Below are 22,648 nucleotides of genomic sequence, written 5' to 3'. Positions count from 1 at the left end.
GTTTCTCTCTCTCTCTCCCTCTTCTTCCTCTCTGAATCAATAAAAATATATTTTAAAAAATAAATAAGTAAAAGAATTACTGTTTGACCTTTTATAGAAAAACATTGCTGATCCCTGATCTGTGTATCTCAAGACTTTGTAAATGACTCTGTTCATTACTGAATGCTTACTCCTTGCCACTGGGTACGCAGTAGTGAACAGAGAGTGGGATGTGCTTAAAGCTGAAACTTTGATTAATATGTTAGTAACCATAAGGTTGATTTAATAAATTCCTATAATAAATTATTTGGTCAGTCTAATAAAATATTTCCTTATTCATAAGGTAGACTATTAATAATTTATATAATTAAGTTGTTTAGTTCATCTAGTACTAAAATTATTTAATTTTAGCATTTATCATAACCCTTATTGCTTGAAACTATTTTCTTTTAAAATCTATAATAATAAAAGCGTAACATGCTAATTAGACCAGACAGCCAAACAACCTTCTGGACGTCATTCCAGATGTCCTTCCAGATGAAGCTGTAGTGGTGGGGGCCAAGACAGAGGCGGTTAGGGGCAATTAGGCAGGCAGGAGAGCAGTTAGGGGTGATCAGGCAGGCAGGCAGAGTGGTTGGAGCAATCAGGCAGGTAGGCGAGCAGTTAGGGACAATCAGGCAGGCAAGCGAACAGTTAGGGGCACCAGGCAGGCAGGAAGAGTGGTTAGGAGCGATCAAGCAGGCAGGCGAACAGTTAGGGGCAATCAGGCAGGCAGGCGAACAGTTAGGGGCATCAGGCAGGCAGGCGAACAGTTAGGAGTCAGCGGTCCCAGATTGTGAGAGGGATGTCCCAGATTGTGAGAAGGTGCAGGCCAGGCTGAGGGACACCTCCCGTCCCATGCACAGATTTCATGCACCAGGCCTCTAGTGTGTAAATGAACCACACTGGGCAAAACCATCCCTTTGAACTAATTTGTGACCTTATCTTGATTAGGGTCATATATTACGATTAGGTATGTTTGTGTTTTCTATAGTTATAGATGTCAGCAGTATTGGAAATTGAGCTGAGCCAATATCTTTCCAGGGCATGTTCTGAAAACCATTGATTGCTAAATTTTTACCAAATTCCTGATAACAGCTTGTTTCCTTGTCATTTGTCTATCTATTAAATACATTACAACTTATTCAGAATGTTCTGAATTATTTGTGTAACACTTTATACTGCTGCATGTGTGCATTTGTGTTTCACTTTCCCTGCCTGGATGGTAACTTTGCTAACATTAACGTATTGTTCTATTTTAAACTACTAAATTGCATATGAAGAACTAATATCTGTCACCATTTTAAGAATCTGTATCAATGGTGCCCTAAAACAAATGTGTTACATAATTAACTCATGGTAATGGAAGTGTAATACCTGAAAAAATAATAACATCAATATTGCTTTTTCTTTGTTAGATTCACTATTTAGTTTATCTAGATTTATATTTTAGTGAAACATACCATTAGTCTTATGAGGAAAGAAGTGGTTTTAACCCATCCATCATTTCTCTATCCTTCAAACTTCTACTGACTGTTTGATAATGTACCCGCACTGTCCTAGCAACTGACTTTCATAAGTCAGTTTCCCTGTGCTCAGGGGCATTGAGTCTAGTCCTGACTAAAGAGCCTGTGTTCCCAAAAGAGCAGCAAAGGATTTGCCAGCCATGAGGTTTTGCCCATGGATGTGTGTGTGTGGAATTTGTTCCACTTCTTTGGTTAATTTGCTCCCAGCGGCCAGTTTGCTTCTTTTTAGTTTTTAGTCTCCTCAGGTTTGATGAATTATTATGTTGACAGTGGATTAATTTTCCTTATTTGTAACTTTCTAAATCTTTCTGTACCTTTAATATTTGCTTTTAAACTGGTTCTCCTGGACCTTAGTGCAGCTATCATCTTAATATGAACTCATGATGTTTTCTTGATCATTGCAAATTACATCAATTTTATTACATATTTTCTATCATATGATATCAACACTGCAAGTTTTTGTTCTTTAGTTACACTTTACTGAGGATAAGCTGATGTAATCAATCAATAGTTTTCTCAATAGGTTTCTCTCATTGCAGTGTATTGTAGATTTTAGAGAATGTTGCTTAGCCCCAAGGTCAAAATGAGATTTCAAATGCCCACACTACCAATCAAACAGGCTATCCCAAGGGACCCCACCTGTGTATGAATTCATGCACCGGGCCTCTAGTTATAATGTATAATAGTTGAGCATTGCTTAATATCTATTAGCAACCATTTCTACATTTTTCCTTCTCTACAGGGTTTTGATAGTTTATCAATTTAGCTTTATATTTCTTTTCTATTAGATCTTAATATGTTATCATAAGACCCAGAAAACAGTGAGAACATCATATTTAGCCAAAGGTCTATTGTGGCACTTTATTTCATAGGCCTCCTTTCTAGGTGTTGGAAGCTCACCCGATCAGGCTAGGAGCTGTTTCTGCTTCTGATGAATTCCTTGTCAACCTGTGATAAGATTAGAATCATTTAAACTCATGAAATTCCAAGAAGCTGTGGATGGCTGATAAATACCCCAAGTAGAGTTTCTAGAGGTTCTTGGTTTATAATCTAACTAACTATTCAGTACTGGTAATCTTCTCTGTGTCCTGACTTAAACTTTTCTGTGTGTCCATCTTAAATTGTTGAAATAAAGTAAGATGTTATTGAAGCCTTGCTCATATATTTCAAGCAGTTTTATTTATAATACCATTCCTGCAGAACCAACTCTAGAGATGTTATATGACCTTTTTCTATTAGATTTCTAGGAATTTGTTCCCACTTCATAGGATTAAAAAAAAAAGGATTTATAAATGTGACATCAATACTGCTGCTTACTTTGTTGTCCAATGGTTAACAAGTCAATTTAAATCTCTTATTTTGTTTTTATTTTCTTAGTCTCCATAATGTTATAATGGCATTAGATAGATTATTTTTGGGGTTCTCTTTAGCTATAAGTTTTCTTGTGAATATTGTTGATTCTGTGAAGATAACTTTAAGGTAGACAACCATCTATTAATCATCTCTTATTTTGCTATTTCTATTTGCTTTTTTAATTTTGTTTCCTTTTACTGTAGTAATGGTTTCTATTGTCAGCACTTAAAAGAATTTTTCCATTGTGGCATACGCTATATTTAGCAATAAGATGCCACATTCTCCTGTCCCTTTGCTAGCATACATTTTTTCCCCTCAAGAATATTTAAACATTTATTGGATATGTACTATGTAGCAAACTGGTGCCAGGCAGTTAAACAGTAATGAATGAAACATAATTCTTGTCCTCAGGGAACTTGCAGAAAAGCGATTTTTGCTTTGGTGACAATCCAGTGCCCTCAGCCTGGATCATATCCCTGTATGCTTTGGTGTCGCCTTATATCTTCCTTTATACGAGTGTTAGCCTGAGACCAGTCCAGTTGTTTATGCCCTTGCTTAGTAATTTTAGTGTTATTTTAAAAAATATATACTTTTATTGATTTCAGAGAGGAAAGGAGAGGGAGAGAGAGAGAGAGAGAGAAACATAAATGATGAAAGAGAATTATTGATCAGCTGCCTCCTATACGCCCCACACTGGGCATCAAGCCTACAACTCAGGCGTGTGCCCTGACTGGGAATCAAAACGGGACCTCCTGGTTCATAGGTCGACACTCAACCATTGAGCCAAACCAGCCAGGCTCAGTGTTCTTTTAGGGTCAGGAAAGTACATGTCGATGATCTTTTAAAGATGACATATACATCTTCTAAAGCCTAATAAGTTTCTAAATGATGAGAAAGTAATTTTTTCATTGGTCACCACATGGTAGGGCAGTCATAAATGAAAAAAGCATAGGTTGAGCTTGCCACATTTAAAGAAACCTTGAAGTTAAAGAAGAACCTTTAAATCTACTGAGAATGGCTCTTAGAATAATTTAAGAGATAGTATAGGTGTTTTGTATCCTTGAAAACTGTTTGAATGGCACCGTCATATAGTAGATCTATTTAACTTTCCCTTACTCAACTGTTTTTCAGAGGCCTCAAATTGTTTTATTCCTGAATCAGGAAGTCTGAAGTCCCATTGCCCTCTGGTTTTACGTACCTTTCCCCCTATAAGACATTGGAGGAAAATGTGTCATTTCAAAAATATCTTTCCTTTAGTCATCTACATTCAATGATGTCAACCAGCTGTCACTCTTGTGGCTTTATATTTATAAAAAGATTTCAGTGGTTTTTACTAGTTGAGGTATCTGTTGGACAAGAGGCAAAGAACTTATAACTTCACTTCATTATGTCCAGAAGATAACCCAGGAAACATTCACACGGGCAAATCTCTTCATGCTGCTTTTTACATAGGAAAGTGGGTGCAGAAAAGGAGTTTTATAGGACATCTCACTTGATTTTACTTAAAATGTAATATCATTATATTAATATTACTTTTTCCATTCATGTAAGTAAATGTAGGAGGTCTACTCAAAGAAATTTAAAGTTTCTTAGCAATAGTTTTAACTTAACTATGAATATATTTTATGTCTTATAGCAGAGTTCTTATATTCATCTTTCATTGCTGCAGTGAATTTTAAAGACCATTAATGTAATCTAATCTGTACCTTTCCTTGGTAAAATGATTTTCACAATCAGACCATTATTTTGCTATTCTGAGATATCCTGTTATGTGAAATAAAGAAGATAACAGGGCAGTGATTGTAATGATCTGGATGTAATACAGACATAATAGGATGTCTCTTTTATATCGTACCATTACTTTTATAGTCTTGATGGCGTTCATAAGGTTGACATCGTTACTTATTCACTTTTTGTCTTCTGTAAACACATAGGGATGTGAGCTCATTTCAACTCCTGACCAGGACCATACTGACTTCACCAAGTGCCTTGAAGTGCTGCAGAAGAAGATAGAAGAAAAAGACCTCCAGGTATGATATGCCTATTTGGTGGTAAAAGGATGTGAAAGATTCTATTGAAAGTTTTCACTCATCTAAAACCTTATTTGCTTTCTAAAATAAGAAATCATTATTTACTTTGGTGCCGGATTTTGGATTCTCTGTCAGGTTTTTTCAGTATATGGAGTAAATCTGTACTCTTACATCAGAGGTTACATAATCAATCACCTCACAATTGGTGAGGTCTCAGAATGGGTGAAGGGGACTTTGTACAAAGTAATCAAAACTTGCTGCTGAAATGAGGTATCACCTCACACCTGTCAGAAGGGCTATCATCAATAAATCAACAACAAGTGCTGGAGAGGATGTGGAGAAGAGGAAACCCCAGCACACTGCTGGTGGGAATGCAGACTGGTGTAGCCACGATTGAAAACAGTATGGAGTTTCCTCAGAAAATTAAATATGGAACTGCCATTTGACCCAGTGATCTCACTTCTAGGAATATATCCAAAGAACCCCAAAACACCAATCAGAAAGAATATATGCACCCCTATGTTCATAGCAGTGCAATTTACACTAGCTAAGATCTGGAAATAGCCAAAGTGCCCACCACCAGATGAGTGGCTAAAAAAGCTGTGGTACATTTACACCATGGAATACTATGTGGCTGTTAAAAAGAAGGATATATTACCCTTTGAGACAGTATGGAGGGACCTGGAGAGCATTATGCTAAGCGAAATAAGCTAGTCAGAGCAAGTTAAGTATCACATGATCTCACTCATATGTGGAATCTAGTAAACAAAATAAACTGATGAATAAAATAGATCCAGAGACATGGAAGCATGGAGCAGACTGATGAATCTCAGGGAATGTGTGTGTGGCGGGGGGAGGGAGGGCGCAAGGAGGGGAAGAGATTAACCAAAGAACTTATATGCATATATGCATAATCCATGGACAGACAATAGTGCGGTAAAGGCAGGAGGAGGGGCGGGCAGGGGATGTGGGGTGGAGGGGATCAGTGGGGGGAAAAAAGGGGACATCTGTAATATTTTCAATAATAAAGATAAACTAAAAGAAAAGCAACAAAAAATTGGCTGCTCATTTTTAGCCTGAAGTGAGAACCTGCTTTTCACCTCTGGTTGCTTGTTGCCATACAGAGCTATATGTTTTCTTTGTTTATATATGTTATGTGTGTTTAAATATTTGTCAGCAAAGCAAACAAATGTAGCATAGATTTGGCCCACAGGTCATCATTGCAAACTCTCACATAAACAAATTGAATAGCAACTTTTTTTAATCAGAAAAGAGTCCGCTGCTTTTTATTTGTGGATATTTAAGTATTCAATCATGACTTTTACCTAGCAGCAAGTGTTAATCCCACTAATTAGCTAATACACATGTTTATATTTTATTATATTTTACAATATTTTTTGGCACTTGTTGAAATGGTATGCAAAAAATTTTTAAGTCTGTGTTTAGTGAGGATCAAGAAACTGAGCCTCATGCATTCAGTAACAATTGACTGTCATTTTTTTTGTCAGGTAAACTGAGATGCATGATCAAATGTGTAATTTTAAACTAAGAAAACTAGGAAAGCACCCTGGGGTGTTAGAACACTTTTTAAAAAAAGAAATAACTTTAGCCCAGCTGGCTTGGCTCAGTGGTTGAGCATTGACCTATGAGCCAGTAGGTCATGGTTTGATTCCCGGTCAGGGCACATGCCCCATTGCGGGCTCGATCGATCCCCAGTGAGGGGTGCAGGAGGCAGCCAATCAATAATTCTCTCTCATCGTTGATGGTTCTGTCTCGCTCTCCCTTTGCTTTCCTCTCTGAAATCAATAAAAATATATTTTTTAAAAAGAAATAACTTTACTATTATTTTAAAGGATACTTTATTGATTTTTACAGAGAGAGGAAGGGAGAGGCAGAGAGAAACATTGATGTGAGAGTGAAACATCGATCTGCTGCCTTCAGCATGTCCCTCACTCCGGGTTGTTCCTGAAATTCAGGCATATGCCTTTACCGGGAATTGAACCAGCAACCTGCTGGTAAGTGGAACCATGCTCAGTCACTTAGCCACACCAGCCAGGGCAGAATACTTTTGAGAGTATGAGTAACAGGAGATGCATTTCACCCTGGCTTCAGTGATCAGGTAGGAAAGGGAAGCCTTAAGACACAGCTCAGGTCTGCTTCTTTGAAGATCTTGGCTTCGCTGTGCAGGCTTTGTCTTTAGTCTGATTTCCTTGAGTATCTCCAGTAGCTGCCACTAGCAGCAGTTTACCCCTTCACATCCAGGGGGATTAAGCGGCAGAGACATCCATTAGGTCACTCTTGGTTTTGGCAAAAGAGGATGAATATCCTGGTTGTCTCAGGCTGGAGCAGGGAGGGGGATCCATCCATGTTCACGTAATCAGACTACCTGGCTGATACACGTGGGCAAGACAGGGTAGGTGTTGGAGAGGCATCCCTAATGGAAACGTACTCCTTTGCAAAAGTTTATCAAATATATATATACTAATTTGAGGCAGTGGATCCTTTTCTTCCTTTGGAGAAAAGGCTTGTTAACTGTCGTAAATGGCAAGTTGTTCACTGTGGGAACTCAACAAAAGTGATTGAGCCAACATTCTCATCTTCGTTGTATCTTAAACTATTCCAAATGTATTGTGCTGTTTCCAGCAATAAATTGTTATAATTAAACTAGTGACCTGGTGCACGGATTCGTGCACATTGAAAGGAAATTAATTAGGTGGCCGGTGGGGTGGTACTGGGCTAGACCAGATGAAAATGCCCTGGAGCCAACATCCCGTGGCCTCTCCCCAGCAACTGCAGAGTGTGCAGGGTCCCTCTGGCAGGTGGGGTCCCTCTGCCTGGCCTGCAGGAATTGGGCTGAAACTGGCTCTCTGACATCCCCTGAGGGGTCCCAGAGTGCACTCTGCAAAGTTGTTATTATACAGGGTGTGGAATGCAAACACAAGTGTGCAGTAAACCAGATTCAGGGATGACAGTGCCCCAGAAATAACATAACCCACAGCCGAAGGTGGAATCGCCTGGGGAGAACTGCCGCTGCCAAGTCACTACAGCTCGGCAGCTCCTGTGTTGAACATCTTCCCCCTGGTGGTCAGTGCGCATCATAGCAACCAGTCGGACAGGCAGAGGAACACTTAGTATATTAGCCTTTTATATATATAGATATTTGTTTAATGAAAACTGAACACAGCCCATTGAGAGTTATCTGCTTCATCCAGATATAGCTGATCTTTTGAATTTCTTAGGGAAAAAATCTTCACAACTGTTTCAGTTTCCCCAGAGCTACGAAGTTGTTGAAAGCTGGGTATGCAATTATGTGAGTCTCATTTGTTGTGTCTAATTGATAGTATCCATAGTACAGCGTTCACTCAAAGACTCTCAAAACAAATAAGCATATCTCACACTGAATAAGACCAAACTCCAGAGAGCGCCTCAAACTGGCGAAGACTGTAATCAGATGTATATGATCTGCTAAACAAATCTGACAAGGTCTTGGCCAATCCGGTGGGAGGACTGAAGCAGGAGGACCTCCAAGAGGACTCCTGCATTGTAGAGAAGGGGCCAGCTCCACTATGCTTAGCCATGGACTGGAGGCTGCCCTGGAGGAGCTTGGCCTTGGTGGCATGTCGTGCAGCATCCTAAAAGTCTTAGCCAACTGCCCTGCTCACAACCAACCCACTGTCCTGCTCATAGCCCACTGTCTTGCTCACAGCCCAACATCAAGCTCTTTCTGGGGGAAATGAGCAGTGTGCCTCTTGGCTTCCATAGACCTCTGGCATGCTCTGGGTCAAGGTGTTCTCCAGCCTCATCTTGTACAACTCTTTTTCTTTGTTGCTAAAATATTACATATTCTTTCTTTCTCCCTCTCCCCCACTGTGACGTGTTTTTGCATATGTTGTCCTCATGCTTAGGATTTTTGAATTTTTAAAATTGATTTGGGAGGGAGGGAGAGGGGAATGGAGGGGAAGGAATGAGAAAGAGAGAGAGAAGGGGAGGGAGGGAGGGAGGGAGAGAGGGAGAGAGAGAGAAATTTGTTGGTCCACTTATTTACTAGTATACTTTTATTGGTTGACTCTTGTATGTGCCCTGGCTGGGGATCGAACCCTCAATCTTGGCATGTTGGGATGACACTCTAACCAACTGAGCTACCCAGCCAGGGCCATGAATATTTTTTGTATTTTTCCTTGTCTTGGCCTACACCATGATGGCAGTGTACTTGACGCACTTAAGGAGGACTTTCCTTCACCATCCCCCTAGGTTAAGTTCTATTCTACAGTTCTGTGCCCCCCTTTGTTCCCTTTAAGGCACTCTGGACTCTTCTAGTGATTTTGTTAATTATTTCTCATTTATTCTTTAAGCCTTTCTTCCCAGCTAAATGATACGGACCTTGAAGCTGGTGTCAGGTCTGTCTGGTTTGTGACTGAACAGCAGCACTTGGCATATAAGAGGAGCTCTGGGCATGTGAGGTCCGTGTTAGTGCCATGGGAACGTGCAGGAGAGGAGAGTGAGATACGGTTGGGGAAAGGCTTTTGAGAGAAGCTGAGATGGAATAAAGGAATAGCAGTTAGATGGCCACAGGGAGGCATGTTCAGGGAGTACGCTGTGTACAGAGGATGGATAGCGCTGCAGTGAGCCAGACGCAGGTGTCTGAAGGGTTTAAAGGTGGAGAATGAGCAGTGTGGTTACTTTGCTGCTTTAAAAAGCATAGTTAGATAAACTGAAGGCTGTACACTCATAGTGAAAACCTTCCCAGATAGCTCTCAATCAGACTGAAAGAGGCGGTTGTATTAAATCTGACCAAATAGAGCATCTTGAGCTTCCACCCGAGTTAACATTTAACCTGGAAGTACAAGGTTGCAATTCATTTCATGTAGTAGCAGGAGAAAAGTACGGTTAGAAAGAGTAGAAAGGGAAAAAAATACCAGGTTCCTCTCCACACATCCTCCACCCTCAGCTGAGATCATCATGAGGGCTTTTTAAACTGTTTCCAAATATCCTTTACCCTTACCCACATAATAAATCCGATCAGATTACCATGCACTTATGATTTTCCACTGAAGTTTTAAATATGAATTTGTGGTCAAAGTGTCTATATTTTATAGTAATATCTGATCTTATTAACATATTTTTTAAAATGTTAATTATAATACAAGTCAGTTGAATTAAGTAGTATTTAATGCAGTGTAACATGGTAGAACTTTATACAATTTGGATTAGGACCTGCCCTCATCCTAAAGGCGTTTATTCTCTAGCACACATTGATTAAAAAGAAAGATTTCCCTAAATTATATTATTCATTTATTTTAAACCTGCTCACCCCAAATTTTTATTCTTCTGCAGAAAGTTTGACACGTCTGACTTTGTAATTCTTTGCTTCCATGTACCTCATGCTGTTTCTCTGTAACTGAGTCGTGAGCGATACACTCTCAGGAGGCCATCTGATATGACTGACAACTGGCTCTTCAAGAAGCACATATGTTTTCTAATGCTGTGATACACACCCAAGATCTAAACCCTGGGGTTCAGGGGGAAAATTAAACGTTATTTCTCCAAGTTTTTAAAAATGTAAAGTGTACATTGTTTAGGATAAAGCAGAAATAAATCTAGGTTTTAAGACAGGTTAAAAATAACAATGTCTTTAGGGTATTTCATAGTATTATATGGCAATAGGATTAGACACTTGTATTTCTGATATTTTAAACACAGACTTCATAGTAGACAAAATTTGAACAGAAAAGTTGCCATTGTTTTCAAAATATGTTTTATAATTTTTAAACTCATTCTAGTTTTATTTACTAAAAGTTCAATACAATTTAGCCCTTTTATTCCATGTTTATTTTTTCAAGCAATGTTTAATTAAGTGATGCAGGATGCTAAATTAGTACTCTGAATAAGAACAAATGCCTGAATTTTATTTATATGCATACAAAGTATTAACGACAAATTAAATACTAAAAAAGACTATATGTAACATTTAATTCTTTTTCTATTCTTTTTTGAATGTTTTTAAATGAGATTAACACTTTTTATTGAATTTATTGGGGTGACATTGGTTAATAAAACCATACAGGTTTCAAGTGTAAAATTCTATAATGCATCATCTGCACACTACATCGTGTGCTCACCAACCAAAGTTAAGTCTCTTTCCACCACCATTATCCCCCTTTGTCCTCGTCTATTCTTTTAATGGCCTGAGCAAATACTGAATTGTGATTTATATATATTAGATAGGTTCTGTGTATTTATATCTGAATTGGAGTTCTCAGCTATTGACTGTTAGCATTTTGGTAAGGAATATTAGTTTTTCTATTTGATTCATACATGGTATTTCTCAGATACAGTACATTTACATATCTATAAATACTATGAGTTTTAGAATATTTATTTATATCCACTAATTATTAATACTGGGCTTAACTACATTATAATTTTGTAATGGCTTTGATTTATGCCTCTGTAAATATCTGTTGCATCTCACTTAAAAATTAAATTTATGTCTGACTTTGATTGGACTAATTACTCATTAGTATAAGATTTGATTCAAAAGGTTGCAGGAAGACCACGATTGTGCCCTAAGAGGTATCTTCCAAGGTGCTCTGGTGTCTTTAAAAAAAATCAAAAAATATTTCCATTACAGTTGACATATATTAATTTCAGGTGTACAACATAGTGTTTAGACATTTATATAACTTACAAAGTGATCACCTTGATAAGTTTAGTGCCCAACTGACAGTACACTGATTTCTTTACAGCTTGCTCTGATGAGCTGATATCTACAGCAAGGTTCCAATCTCATCTGAAGCAAAATGTAATACTTCTATTGTGTGTGGAAACGTGTTCTGGAAAGGGAAAAATACTTTACAGTAGAGAAACCCAGTAGATACCACTCACATCAAGTAATCAGAATGAACATCATTAGTGATAATTCATGTTGATAACATACCCCTCTATATAGATTCTAGAGGCCCAGTGCACAGATTCGTGCACCTATGGGGTCCCTCAAGCTGGCCTGCAGGGATCGGGCTGAAACTGACTCTCCAACATCCCCTGAGGAGTTCCAAGGTTGTGAGAAGGCAGTCCTCGGGTGACACACCCCAGAATCGGGCTCCCTTCTCTCTGGTTCCGGATGCATCACCCTAGAACTGCAGCTGCCAAGTCACTGCAGTTTGGCAGCTCCTGTGTTAAGCATCTGCCCCCTGGTGGTCATTGTGCGTCATACTACTGGTCAGATGGCTGCTTGATGGGTTGCTTAGGCTTTTATATATATACTAGAGACCCGGTGCACAAAATTTGTGTACTCGGGAGGAGGGGGGGGCCCTCAGCCCGGCCTGTGCCCTCTCACAGTCTGGGACCCCTCAGGAGATGACCATCTGCTGGCTTACGCCCGCTCCCTGGGGGGAGTGGGCCTAAGATGGCAATCGACATCCCTCTGGTAGCCCGGCAGCCCTCAGGGGATGTACACTTGCCAACAGGGAGCAGGCCTAAACTGCAGTCGGACATCCTTAGCGCTGCTGAGGAGGCAGGAGAGGCTCCCACCACCACTGCTGTACTGGCAGCCATCAGCCTGGCTTGTGGCTGAGCAGAGCTCCTCCCATGTGAGTGCACCCTGACCACCAGAGGGCAGCTCCTGCATTGAGCGTCTGCCCCCTGGTGGTCAGTGTGTGTCACAGTGACCAGTCATTCCCAGCCCTTCTGCTGTTAGGGTCAGTTTGCATATTACCCTGTTACTATATAGGATAGAGGCCTGGTGCACAGGTTGGGGCCGGCTGATTTGCCCTGAAGGGTGTCCCAGATCAGGGTGGGGGTCCTGCTTGGGTGCCTGGCCAGCCTGGATGAGGGGATGATGGCTGTTTGCAGCTGGTCGCACCCCCTTCAGGATGGGGGTCCCCACTGGGATGCCTGGCCAGTCTGGGTGAGGGGCTGAGGGCCATTTTCAGGCTGGCGGGTGGCTGAAGCTCCCAACCTCTCCTTTTTTTCTTTTTCTTTTTTTTTTATTCTGGGATTTATTTACCTTCTATGGCTGTCACTGGAGCTGAGAGCCGGCTTTAGCTCTGAGGCTTGGCTCCAGCTCTGAGACCTCGGCTGCTGAAAGCAGGTATCTGGGTTTGTTTGGCTTCTATAATTGAAAGACTGTTGCAACTCCAGCTCTGAGGCCCAGCTGGCTGAAAGCAGGTTTCTGGGGTTTGTTTAGCTTCTATACTTGCAACATTGTTTCTTAGAGTGCAGCTCAAAGGCCAGCAGCAGCAAGCGGGAACTTTGGCTTCCTCCATCACTGGAGCAAGCAAGCCTCCTGTTCGCTTCAGCTGCCTGGCTGCCGGCTCCCATCTTGGTTGGCAGTTAATTTGCATATCACCCTGATTAGCCAATGGGAAACGTGTCGGAGGTACTGTTAATTACCATGTTTGTCTATTATTAGATAGGATAGATAGGGTGGAAAGGGCACTTGTGGAGTTCTTCCCTACACCCATAATTCCAATTTAATCATAAAAAGTTAGGAAACCTAATTGAAGGTCATTCTACAAAATACCTGACCATTTGTTTAGGTATTTTATTCTTTTTGATGCAACTGTAAATGAGATTCTTTTAAAAAAATATGTATATATTTATAAATATATATGTATACACACACACACACACACACACACACACACTGAGTGGCCAGATTATTATGACCACCTGAAGTTTGTAGGCAAATGAGCTATAATTTTGCGCTGAAGTTGCTAGAAGGTCAGACCATTATAAATAGGGAAGCAGGTTGTTTACCATGACAGAAGTGATTTTTTTCTAAAGATATGGTTAAACAACATGATTTAACAGCCTTTGAACGTGGGATATATTTGAACGTGAGTGGCCAGATTATTATGACCACCCCATCAGTACTTCATTGGGCTACCTTTTGCCTTCAAAACCGCAGCGATTCTTCTTGGCATTGACTCCACGAGATATTGAAAGGTGATGCGAGGAATCTGACACCATGCCTGGTGAATAGCACTGTCCAGTTCTATGGAACCAGCTGCTTGATGGCTCTTTTAACTTCATCCCACAAATGCTCAATTCAATTGAGATGTGGTAATTGTGGGGGCCACCTAAGCAAGGTAAAGTCTCCCTCATGTTCTTGAAACCACTCCTGCACAATGCAAGCACCATGGCATGGCGCATTGTCTTGTTGGAAGAAGCCATCTCCATTGGAATATGCCATCAACATGATAGGATGAACCTGATCAGCAACGATACTTAGGTATGTTGTGCTATTCAGACGTTGTTCCACACGAATTAAAGGGCCCAAATCATGCCAGGAAAACATGCCCCAAACCATAACACTGTCCCCACCAGCTTGAAGGGGTTGTACTCATGCATGTGGGGTGCATGCTTTCATGCTGTTTCCGCCAAATTCTCACTGCCATCTGCATGATGCAACTGGAAACGTGATTCATTGGACCACATGACTTTTTTCAATGCCTGACTGTCCAATCCTTGTGTTCCTGTGCGAATTGGAGACGTTTTATCTTGGTAACTGAAGACAGCAAAGGTGTTCGAACAGGCCTTCGGCTTCCATATCCCATATGATGCAGTGTACGGCTAATTTGCCTACAAATGTCAGGTGGTCATAATAATCTGGCCACTCAGTACAATGAAGTGAATTAGTTATGCAAATAATAATAATAATAAAACCTTGAGAGTATTTGCTTAGGAAGTTTTCAGTATTCAGTATTTTTGGAAGTGTCAGTGAAGTACTGATATGGTGGTCATAATAATCTGGCTGGTCATAATAATCTGGCCACTCAGTGTATATATAGTTGATAGTATTACAGATGTCTCCCATTTCTCCCCCTTCCCCCCCCTCCCGAGATTGTTTTCTTAGTTTCTTTTTCTGATAGTTCCTTATCCTGTATAATAAAAGCCCAATGACTGAACAGCGGAATGACCTGAACGACTGGTCTACCAGTCGCTATGTTGCGCACTGACCACCAGGGGTCAGATGCTCAACTCAGGAGCTGCCATTGGTGGTCAGTGCGCTCCCACAGTGGGAGCGCTGCTCTCTGCAGTAGGAGCAGCCGCTCGACTGACTGGGATGAGCGGTGCTCCCACAGCTGGTTAATCCCTGCAGGTCACACCCCCACCAGTGCACGAGTCCCGTGCACTGCACCTCTAGTTTGTATATAAAAATGCAATCAATTTCTGACTGTTAATTTTGTACCCTGCTGCTTTACTGAATTCATTTGTAAGTTCTAATAGTTTTTTTGTGGAATTTCTTGGGGTTCTTCACATGTAGTATATCAACTGCAAATGATGATAGTTTTACTTCTTCCTCTCCAATTTGGGTGCCTTTTATTTCTTGTCTGATTGCTGTGGCTCCACTGTCTGTCTTAGCTCTAACAAGTATACCATATTTATTTAAGCTGTTGACATTGGTGGAAACTGGTGCTATCTGTGTACTATCTTTGCAACTTTTTACTACATCTAAAGTTATCCCCAAGTAAAAAGTTTACTTAAAACTTATGTTCACTGGTTCACATATGCTGTAACTATAGAATGATGTAATCTTTTTGTGACATGACTCATAATAATCCTACATAAAAAAAGTGTAGTATGCAAATTGTTCCCTCGACAGGTGTTCGACCAGGGGGCAGGGCCGGCCAGCGGAAGGGAGGGAGTACCTGGCCTGCGGCCAGCAGCCCTAGGGACCCTACCAGTGCACAATTTTCGTGCATTGGACCTCTAGTATAAAATAAAAGGGCAAGTACTTCTTAGCACTTAAGCAAATCAAAATACTGTTTTATAAACTCTCTCACTTTAAAGTGTGTCCTCACAAAGTTTCAAATTGTGAGTCTCTGCTGCACATTTATGCTTGATGGTGTTTGAACTGTGGTTACAACCCAGTCACTCTCAACCTTCTTAGTTTCCCAAGAGAGCAAAGAATAGTAGGACTTGACCAAAGATAAACTAGCACTAGACATGGTTTATCAGTATTGACTGTAGAAGAAGTAACCCTGTTTATCCTGCATCCCCTCCTTACCTATCAAACTCCAGTGGTCTCCTTCCTCACTTTTATCTTCTGTCATACCTGCCTTTCATCTTGTTTCCCTGGGCTTCAGTTACAGTCTGTGCCATTAACTCCCTAATTTATACCTCTCATCTGAAACTCCAAAGTCATATTTCTACCTCTAACTGGCAGGCCAGAGGAATTTCATTTCACTGTCTGAAACAAGATTCACCATCTTTCTCACAAAATCTCATTTTCTCATTCTTTATTTTCTATGTCGTTCTTCGGCACTGCCATCCATCCACCTAGCAGAAACCTAACAGAAACCTTATTTTGCTATACCATCCTTTATAAGTTGGTTACAGGTATCTCTTATGCCCACTTTGTTCTTTCTAGTTTTATTGATACTATTTTAGTTCAGAACTTTATATTTCTACCTGGGTTATTTGATTAGCATTCTGTTTGCCCCCTTTACTCTCTAAAATTCATGTCCTTTTTCTTAAATGTGTATTGGTTTGACTTTTTTATCTCATTTATTTAATAAATATTTGTTCAGTGAATAAATTTATTTCCAGTAACATCAATGCAAATTCTAAAGGACATCATGGCAAACCTTAACTGGCACATAGACTCTTTGAAGGGATCTTCTTAGTAGCATTCTGGATGTCATATCACTTGTTCTGTGACATGTGTCCAGATGCTTAGCATCTTTGTGGTCTCTACCAATTGTAATAATGAACGTTTATTATTAAAAGTATCAGTTTCCAATACAGTTTAATTAGAGGTTAGATGTTTAAGTACTTGAGATAGGCCTGGCACTCTTTCTAGTTCTATCACAGTAGAAAGCTATTTAAGTTATTCTAGCTTCAGTTTTCTCATATATTAGAATAATAACCTATATATACCAGCAAGTTATTACTTAATGCACTTGCCTCAGTGCCTGCAACATATAAATTCCTTAATGAAAATGTAACTGTGATAGGGGTGGTATTAATAGTCATATATTGACTATTGTTGTATACAGATCATAGTCTTGTGATCTGTAACATTTTATATAATGCATTTATATATTTAATATATTTTTATAAAATATAGGATAAGAGAAAATATATTAAATATGTTTTATACAATATATTGTGATTTTTTGATCTTGTAATAAATTTCATGGAATAATTGTTTTAGAATTAGACAATATTTTTAAAATCTCTTAAGCAAGGTTGTTACAGTTTATGGCTAAAGTTCATGGACTTACCATAGCATTGTTTCTTTTGGACATATTTTCCTTTTAGAAGAATTCTTTTAATATTAGAAACTTGAAGTAAATGGAGTACAACTTGCATGTTGAAGTGCTTGCTAGCAGAGGTTTAAACTTTTCCTATTTTAGGGAGCCAGTGAGAGTAGTATCTATGTTTTTAGTAATGGGATCCAACAGGGGGGTGAGTTGTACAATCCAGCTCACCACTGTTGGCTCTGTGCCTTGATGGAGAGAAAAAAGAGATGTGCTCCAGCTTCTCTAATCCTAGGATAGACATCGTGTGCTTTGTCTTCTCTGAGGGCTGTATTACTCCAAAATGAGTCCACAGTTCACTTCAGAGTTCCAAAGGCAGACTTCCTCCCCTTGGATATTCTGTGGAAGCTTCTAGGGATCTTATTCCAGTCAGTTTACTTTTAGATCGTACCTCTTCTCTGTCATCATGTGGTGATTTGGTGACTAAGTTCATGACCGCAAATAGCCTCCAGTCTAATAGAGGAGACAGATACACAGGTAACCATGGCATAATTAATTTCAGTCTATAAAGGCTTTAATGCTCCTATTCCAAATACATTCATGTTTTTGTAATGATTGTTTATAGAGAACCCTTCTCTATTTCCCCCTTTAATTTTTCATTTCAGAAAATTGAGTAATGTGGATTTTTAAAATAAAGAAATTCCAGCTCGTATCCATTTATGCATCCATGGGAGCCAAGTATCAGACAAGGAAGCAAGGAGAAAAAAAAAAGATTTCTGGGCCTGATGTGAACTAGCAGGCTATTTCCTAGATCATTTTGGAGCTGCCTTCAAAAGAGGAAATCACATCTCTGTTTTCCCTTCTTCTTAGAAACCAGCAATCTCTTTTATAGTGCTGTGCAGCAAGAGAAAATAGATGAGGCCAGTGCTTTGAAGTGACTCTGGACATATTGTGAAGAATATAAAAAGCTTACTGCCTCACAGGCTGTGGCAGCCTAAGCCATCCCTGCTGGGGAAAAAGCATGCTTTTATATGCCCTGGGACAGGGGGTAAGATTATGTGCTACCAAGAATCTCAGTTGGATGGCTCACTTGCCAGATAAGATTTCTTATTAATGCAGAGAATTACAGATATAGCTGGGGTGGAGCTCCTCCGCAGAGGAACGCTGACCTTGTGTGAAAGGACTTTTCATTTTGAGTTACTGCATTGCGAAGATACAGAAATTGCAGAGGGAGGAGGAAAGTATATCTTGAGTAATACACATAATAAAACATCCTGAAAATGCTGAGTAGATTATAAAAGTTCTCCTTATTTTGAGTATCCCTTAGCAAGACACATATTACATATTAAAATACCTACATCTGTAATTATGATTATCCACAGTGTTAATAGTATCTACATTTTAAAGGTGTGATTGACTTATAGTTTGAGCCACGACTGAAGAGCTAGAATGATGTTACTGTTTATCGTGAGAGTTTGCATATCAAATTAATATATTTTCAGTGGTATTTAAGTGATTATGAGGAGAGAATATATACATAGAAAGACATTTTTATGTGTGTGTGAGGAATCTCAGAAAGTTCCATGTACATCAGAGAAGATAGACTCCTATAGTATTCACTGTCCATCTTTTTCCTGTCTTAATAGTTGGAGATAGAAGATAAGATGTCTTTCTGTTTCCATGGGCGCCTGTTTTCCAAGTAGTTGAATTTAGCATTCCATGGTAAAAGTGCTGATTCAGAACAGCAGGTGGCACACCAAAAGATGCAAAGAGTAAAAATCAGATGGTACCAGCTTCTTTCCTTGAGATACTATGTACCTTCCCCTCTCTACATAAATGTGAATGTATGTAATTCCCAGTCTGGAAAGCTGGATCAAGTTATTTTGATGCACTTTAGAAATGGGACTATCTGGCCCTAACAGGTTTGGCTCAGTGGATAGAGCATCGGCCTGCGGACTGAAGGATCCCAGGTTTGATTCCGGTCAAGGGCATGTACCTTGGTTGCAGGCACATCCCCAGTAGGGGGTGTGCAGGAGGCAGCTGACCGATGTTTTTCTCTCATCGATGTTTCTAACTCTCTATCCCTCTCCCTTCCTCTCTGTAAAAAATCAATAAAATATATATATATTTAAAAGATAATTTAAAAAAATGGGACTATCTGAATTCAAATAGACTGATTAAATTTTAATTCTCTCTTATCATCCATTTCTATTAGAAATTTTAGATGCCTATAAAACTGACCCCAAAAATTGTGTTTTTAAAGCATACATATAAAGAAAGAAAATGATTTCATAAAGAGGAAATTTTTATTGAACAGGTATTCTATCCTAGATTGCACTCAGTTGACTGTGGTGTTCATAAATATGTAGTACATTTGCTTATAATTTTAAGGTGAACCTGAGGATGATGAGGTAATTATTTTATACACATGTATTACCTGAAGCAAACTTACTACATGGCAAGAAATAAGCTTTAGGTAATCAATGTCACTGCAGTAACAGTTTTGGGTTTTTTGTTTTGTTTTGGGGTTTTTTTGCTTGTTTGTGTGTGTGTGTGTTTGTTCATTCTCACCCAAGGATATTTTTTCCGTTCATTTTTAGAGAGAGTGGATGGGAGCGGGTGGAAAGAGAGAGAAACATCAATGTGAGAGAGACACATCAATTGGTTGTCTTCCACTCGAGCCCTGACTAGGGCACAGGATTGAATCCGCAACCAAGGTACATGGCCTTGGTGGGGAAGTGAACCTGAGACCCTTTGGTGCATGTGCCAATGCTCCAACCACTGAGTCATACCAGCCAGAACAGTAGTAATAGTTTTAACATTCTCATTCAGCATTCTAAAATGGTCCAGTGCATATCTAGAAACCAGAATGTTAATAACTAAGTGCAAAATTTGCAATCAGAATGTTCTCTGTTCTCCCAGAAGATGGAAAGGGGGTAATTAGCATAAACTATTTATATTGCTTCAGATTGTAAAAAAATAGAGATTGCATTATGCCAGTCTGATAGGCTGATTATCCACTGGTTAATAAAAAAGATGAACAGAGTTTATACCCCTACACTCTGGGGAAAGAATGCCCTCAAACTACTTCAAACAGCAGAATCAAATCCATCCAGACATGGAGACCAAGAGTTTCATTTATCACTTTGTGCAAGAATATGTAGCAAAGACTTAGACTCTGGCTGAAGCAAAGCAAGAAATATTGTTGGGTAAAAATAAATCATGATGATGCCAGATAGGATATTTAAAAATGATCACATGCAGAAATACTAATCTTCTGGAACCAATTACCTCTTACCAAAACCAGTCTGCTTGCTGAAAGGTTTGGGAAATTATCTGTCTCTTCTCCACTGGCTCAGTGGTGGGAATGACTAAGGAAGAGGCTATAGATTCCATGTCCTGGTACCTCATAAGCCAGTTTCCACAGAATGGAAAAAATATTGTTTAATGCTGTGAACATTCTTAACATTCTAAATAGCTAACTTTAGTAGAGCATCATGTATGTGAATTTTTTAAAAATAATTTTTAGTGTATTACAAACATCCTCCCTTTTTTTCCCTTTGACCCCCTCAAGCCTTCAACTATTGTCTGTGTCCATGGGCTATGTATATCCTATATAATAATCCTATATAATAAAAGGGCAATATGCAAATTGACCCTAATGGCAGAAAGACCAGGGACGACTGGTCACTGGGACAGGCACTGACCACCAGGGAGCAGATGCTCAATGCAGGAGCTGCCTCCTGGTAGTCAGTGCGCTCCCACAGGGGGAGGTCTGCTCAGCCACAAGCCAGGCTGACTACTGCGAGCGCAGTGGCAGTGGCGGGAACCTCTCCGGCCTCCTCAGCAGCGCTAAGGATGTCTTACTGTGGCTTAGGCCTGCTCCCTGGGGGAGTCGTGCCTAAGCTGGCAGTCTGGGAGCCCTTTGGAGTGAGCTTAAGCCAGCAGGTGGACATCCCCCGAGGGGTCCTGGACTGTGAGAGGTTGCAGGTCGGGCTGAGGGACCTCCCCCCCCCCCAAGTGTATGAATTTTTGTGCACTGGGCATCTAGTATACATATAAGTTCCCTGGTTAATCTTCTCACCACCCACCACCCTACCCTGCTTCCCTGTGATTTTTTTGCAGCTGCATAGTATTCTATGGTGTAAATATACCACATCTTTTTTATCAGCTCACCTACTGATGGGCACTTGGGCTCTTTTCTGATCTTAGCTACTATAAATTGTGTTGCTATGAACATAGAAGTGCACATATTCTTTCTGATTGGTGTTTTGGAATTCTTTGGATATATTCCTAGAAGTGGGATCCCTGGGTCAAATGGCAGTTCCATTTTTAGTTTTTTGAGGAAACTTCATACTGTTTCCCATAGTGGCTGCACCAGTCTGCATTCCCACCAGCAGTGTTCTAGGGTTCCTTTTTGTCACATCCTCCCCAGCACTTTTCAGTTGTTGATTTGTTGATGATAGCCACTCTGACAGGTGTGAGATGATACCTCTATGTCGTTATAATTTGCATCTCTCTGATGATCAGTGACTTTGAGCTTATTTTTACATGCCTTTTGCCATTTGTATGTCCACTTTGGAGAAGTGTCTATTTAGATCCTTTGCCCATTTTTTAATTGGATTGTTTGACTTCCTTTTGTTAAGTTGTATTAGTTCCTTTTATATTTTAGAACTTAACTCATCAGATGAATCATTGACAAATCTGTTCTCCCATATAGTGGGTTCCCTTTTCATTTTGATGATAGTTTCTTTTACTGTGCAGAAGCTTTTTATTTTGATAAAGTCCCATTTGTTTATTTTCTCCTTTGTTTCCTCTGCCCTAGGAAATGTATTGGTGTAAACACTGCTACAAGAAATGTCTGAGATTTTGCTACCTGTGGTTTCTTCTAGGATTTTTATGGTTTCATGACCTACATTTACGTCTTTTATCCATTTTGAGTTTATTCTTGTGTATGGTGTAAATTAGTGGTCCAGTTTCTTTCTTTTTTTTTTTTTTTTTTTTTTTTTTTGCATATACCTGTCCAATTTTCCTAGCACCATTTATTGAAGAGACTGTTTTGACTCCATTGAGTGCTCTTGCCTCCTCTGTCAAATATTAATTGAATGTAATGACTTCAGTCGATTTCTGGGTTGTCTGTTCTGTTCCACTGATCTATATGCCTACTCTTGTGCCAGTACTAGGCTGTTTTGATTACAGTGGCTTTGTAGTATAACTTGATATCTGGTACTGTGATCCATTCAGTTTTGTTCCTCTTTCTCAAGATTGCTGTGGCTATTTGGGGTCTCTTTTGGTTCCATATAAATATTCTTGCTCTGTGAAATATGCTGTTGGTATTTTAATAGGAATTGCATTGAATGTTTAGATTGTTTGGCAAGTCTGGACATTTTAATGATGTTGATTTTACCAATCCATGAATATGGTATATTCTTCCTATGTGAAAGAATCTTTAGCCAGATTTTAAAAATAGCTGGTGTTTTTGGAGGAGGATAGACAAAGCATGCAGATTTGAAAT

At 39.6% G+C, this 22,648-nt stretch overlaps 1 protein-coding gene across 6 annotated transcripts in view; it reads left to right on the top strand.

The window, feature by feature from the left end:
* Nucleotides 1-22,648, top strand: part of TPK1 (thiamin pyrophosphokinase 1) — a 291,362-nt gene that overhangs the window by 135,844 nt on the left and 132,870 nt on the right. For all 6 annotated transcript variants that reach the window (XM_059712080.1, XM_059712077.1, XM_059712076.1 and 3 more), the window contains one exon: nucleotides 4,832-4,927. In XM_059712080.1, the coding sequence (XP_059568063.1) occupies nucleotides 4,832-4,927 (96 nt within the window). The remainder of the gene's footprint in view (nucleotides 1-4,831; nucleotides 4,928-22,648) is intronic.

Source organism: Myotis daubentonii, chromosome 10, assembly GCF_963259705.1.
Source record: "Myotis daubentonii chromosome 10, mMyoDau2.1, whole genome shotgun sequence".
Lineage (NCBI taxonomy): Eukaryota > Metazoa > Chordata > Mammalia > Chiroptera > Vespertilionidae > Myotis > Myotis daubentonii.
This window is presented reverse-complemented; position numbering and strand designations above follow the sequence as displayed.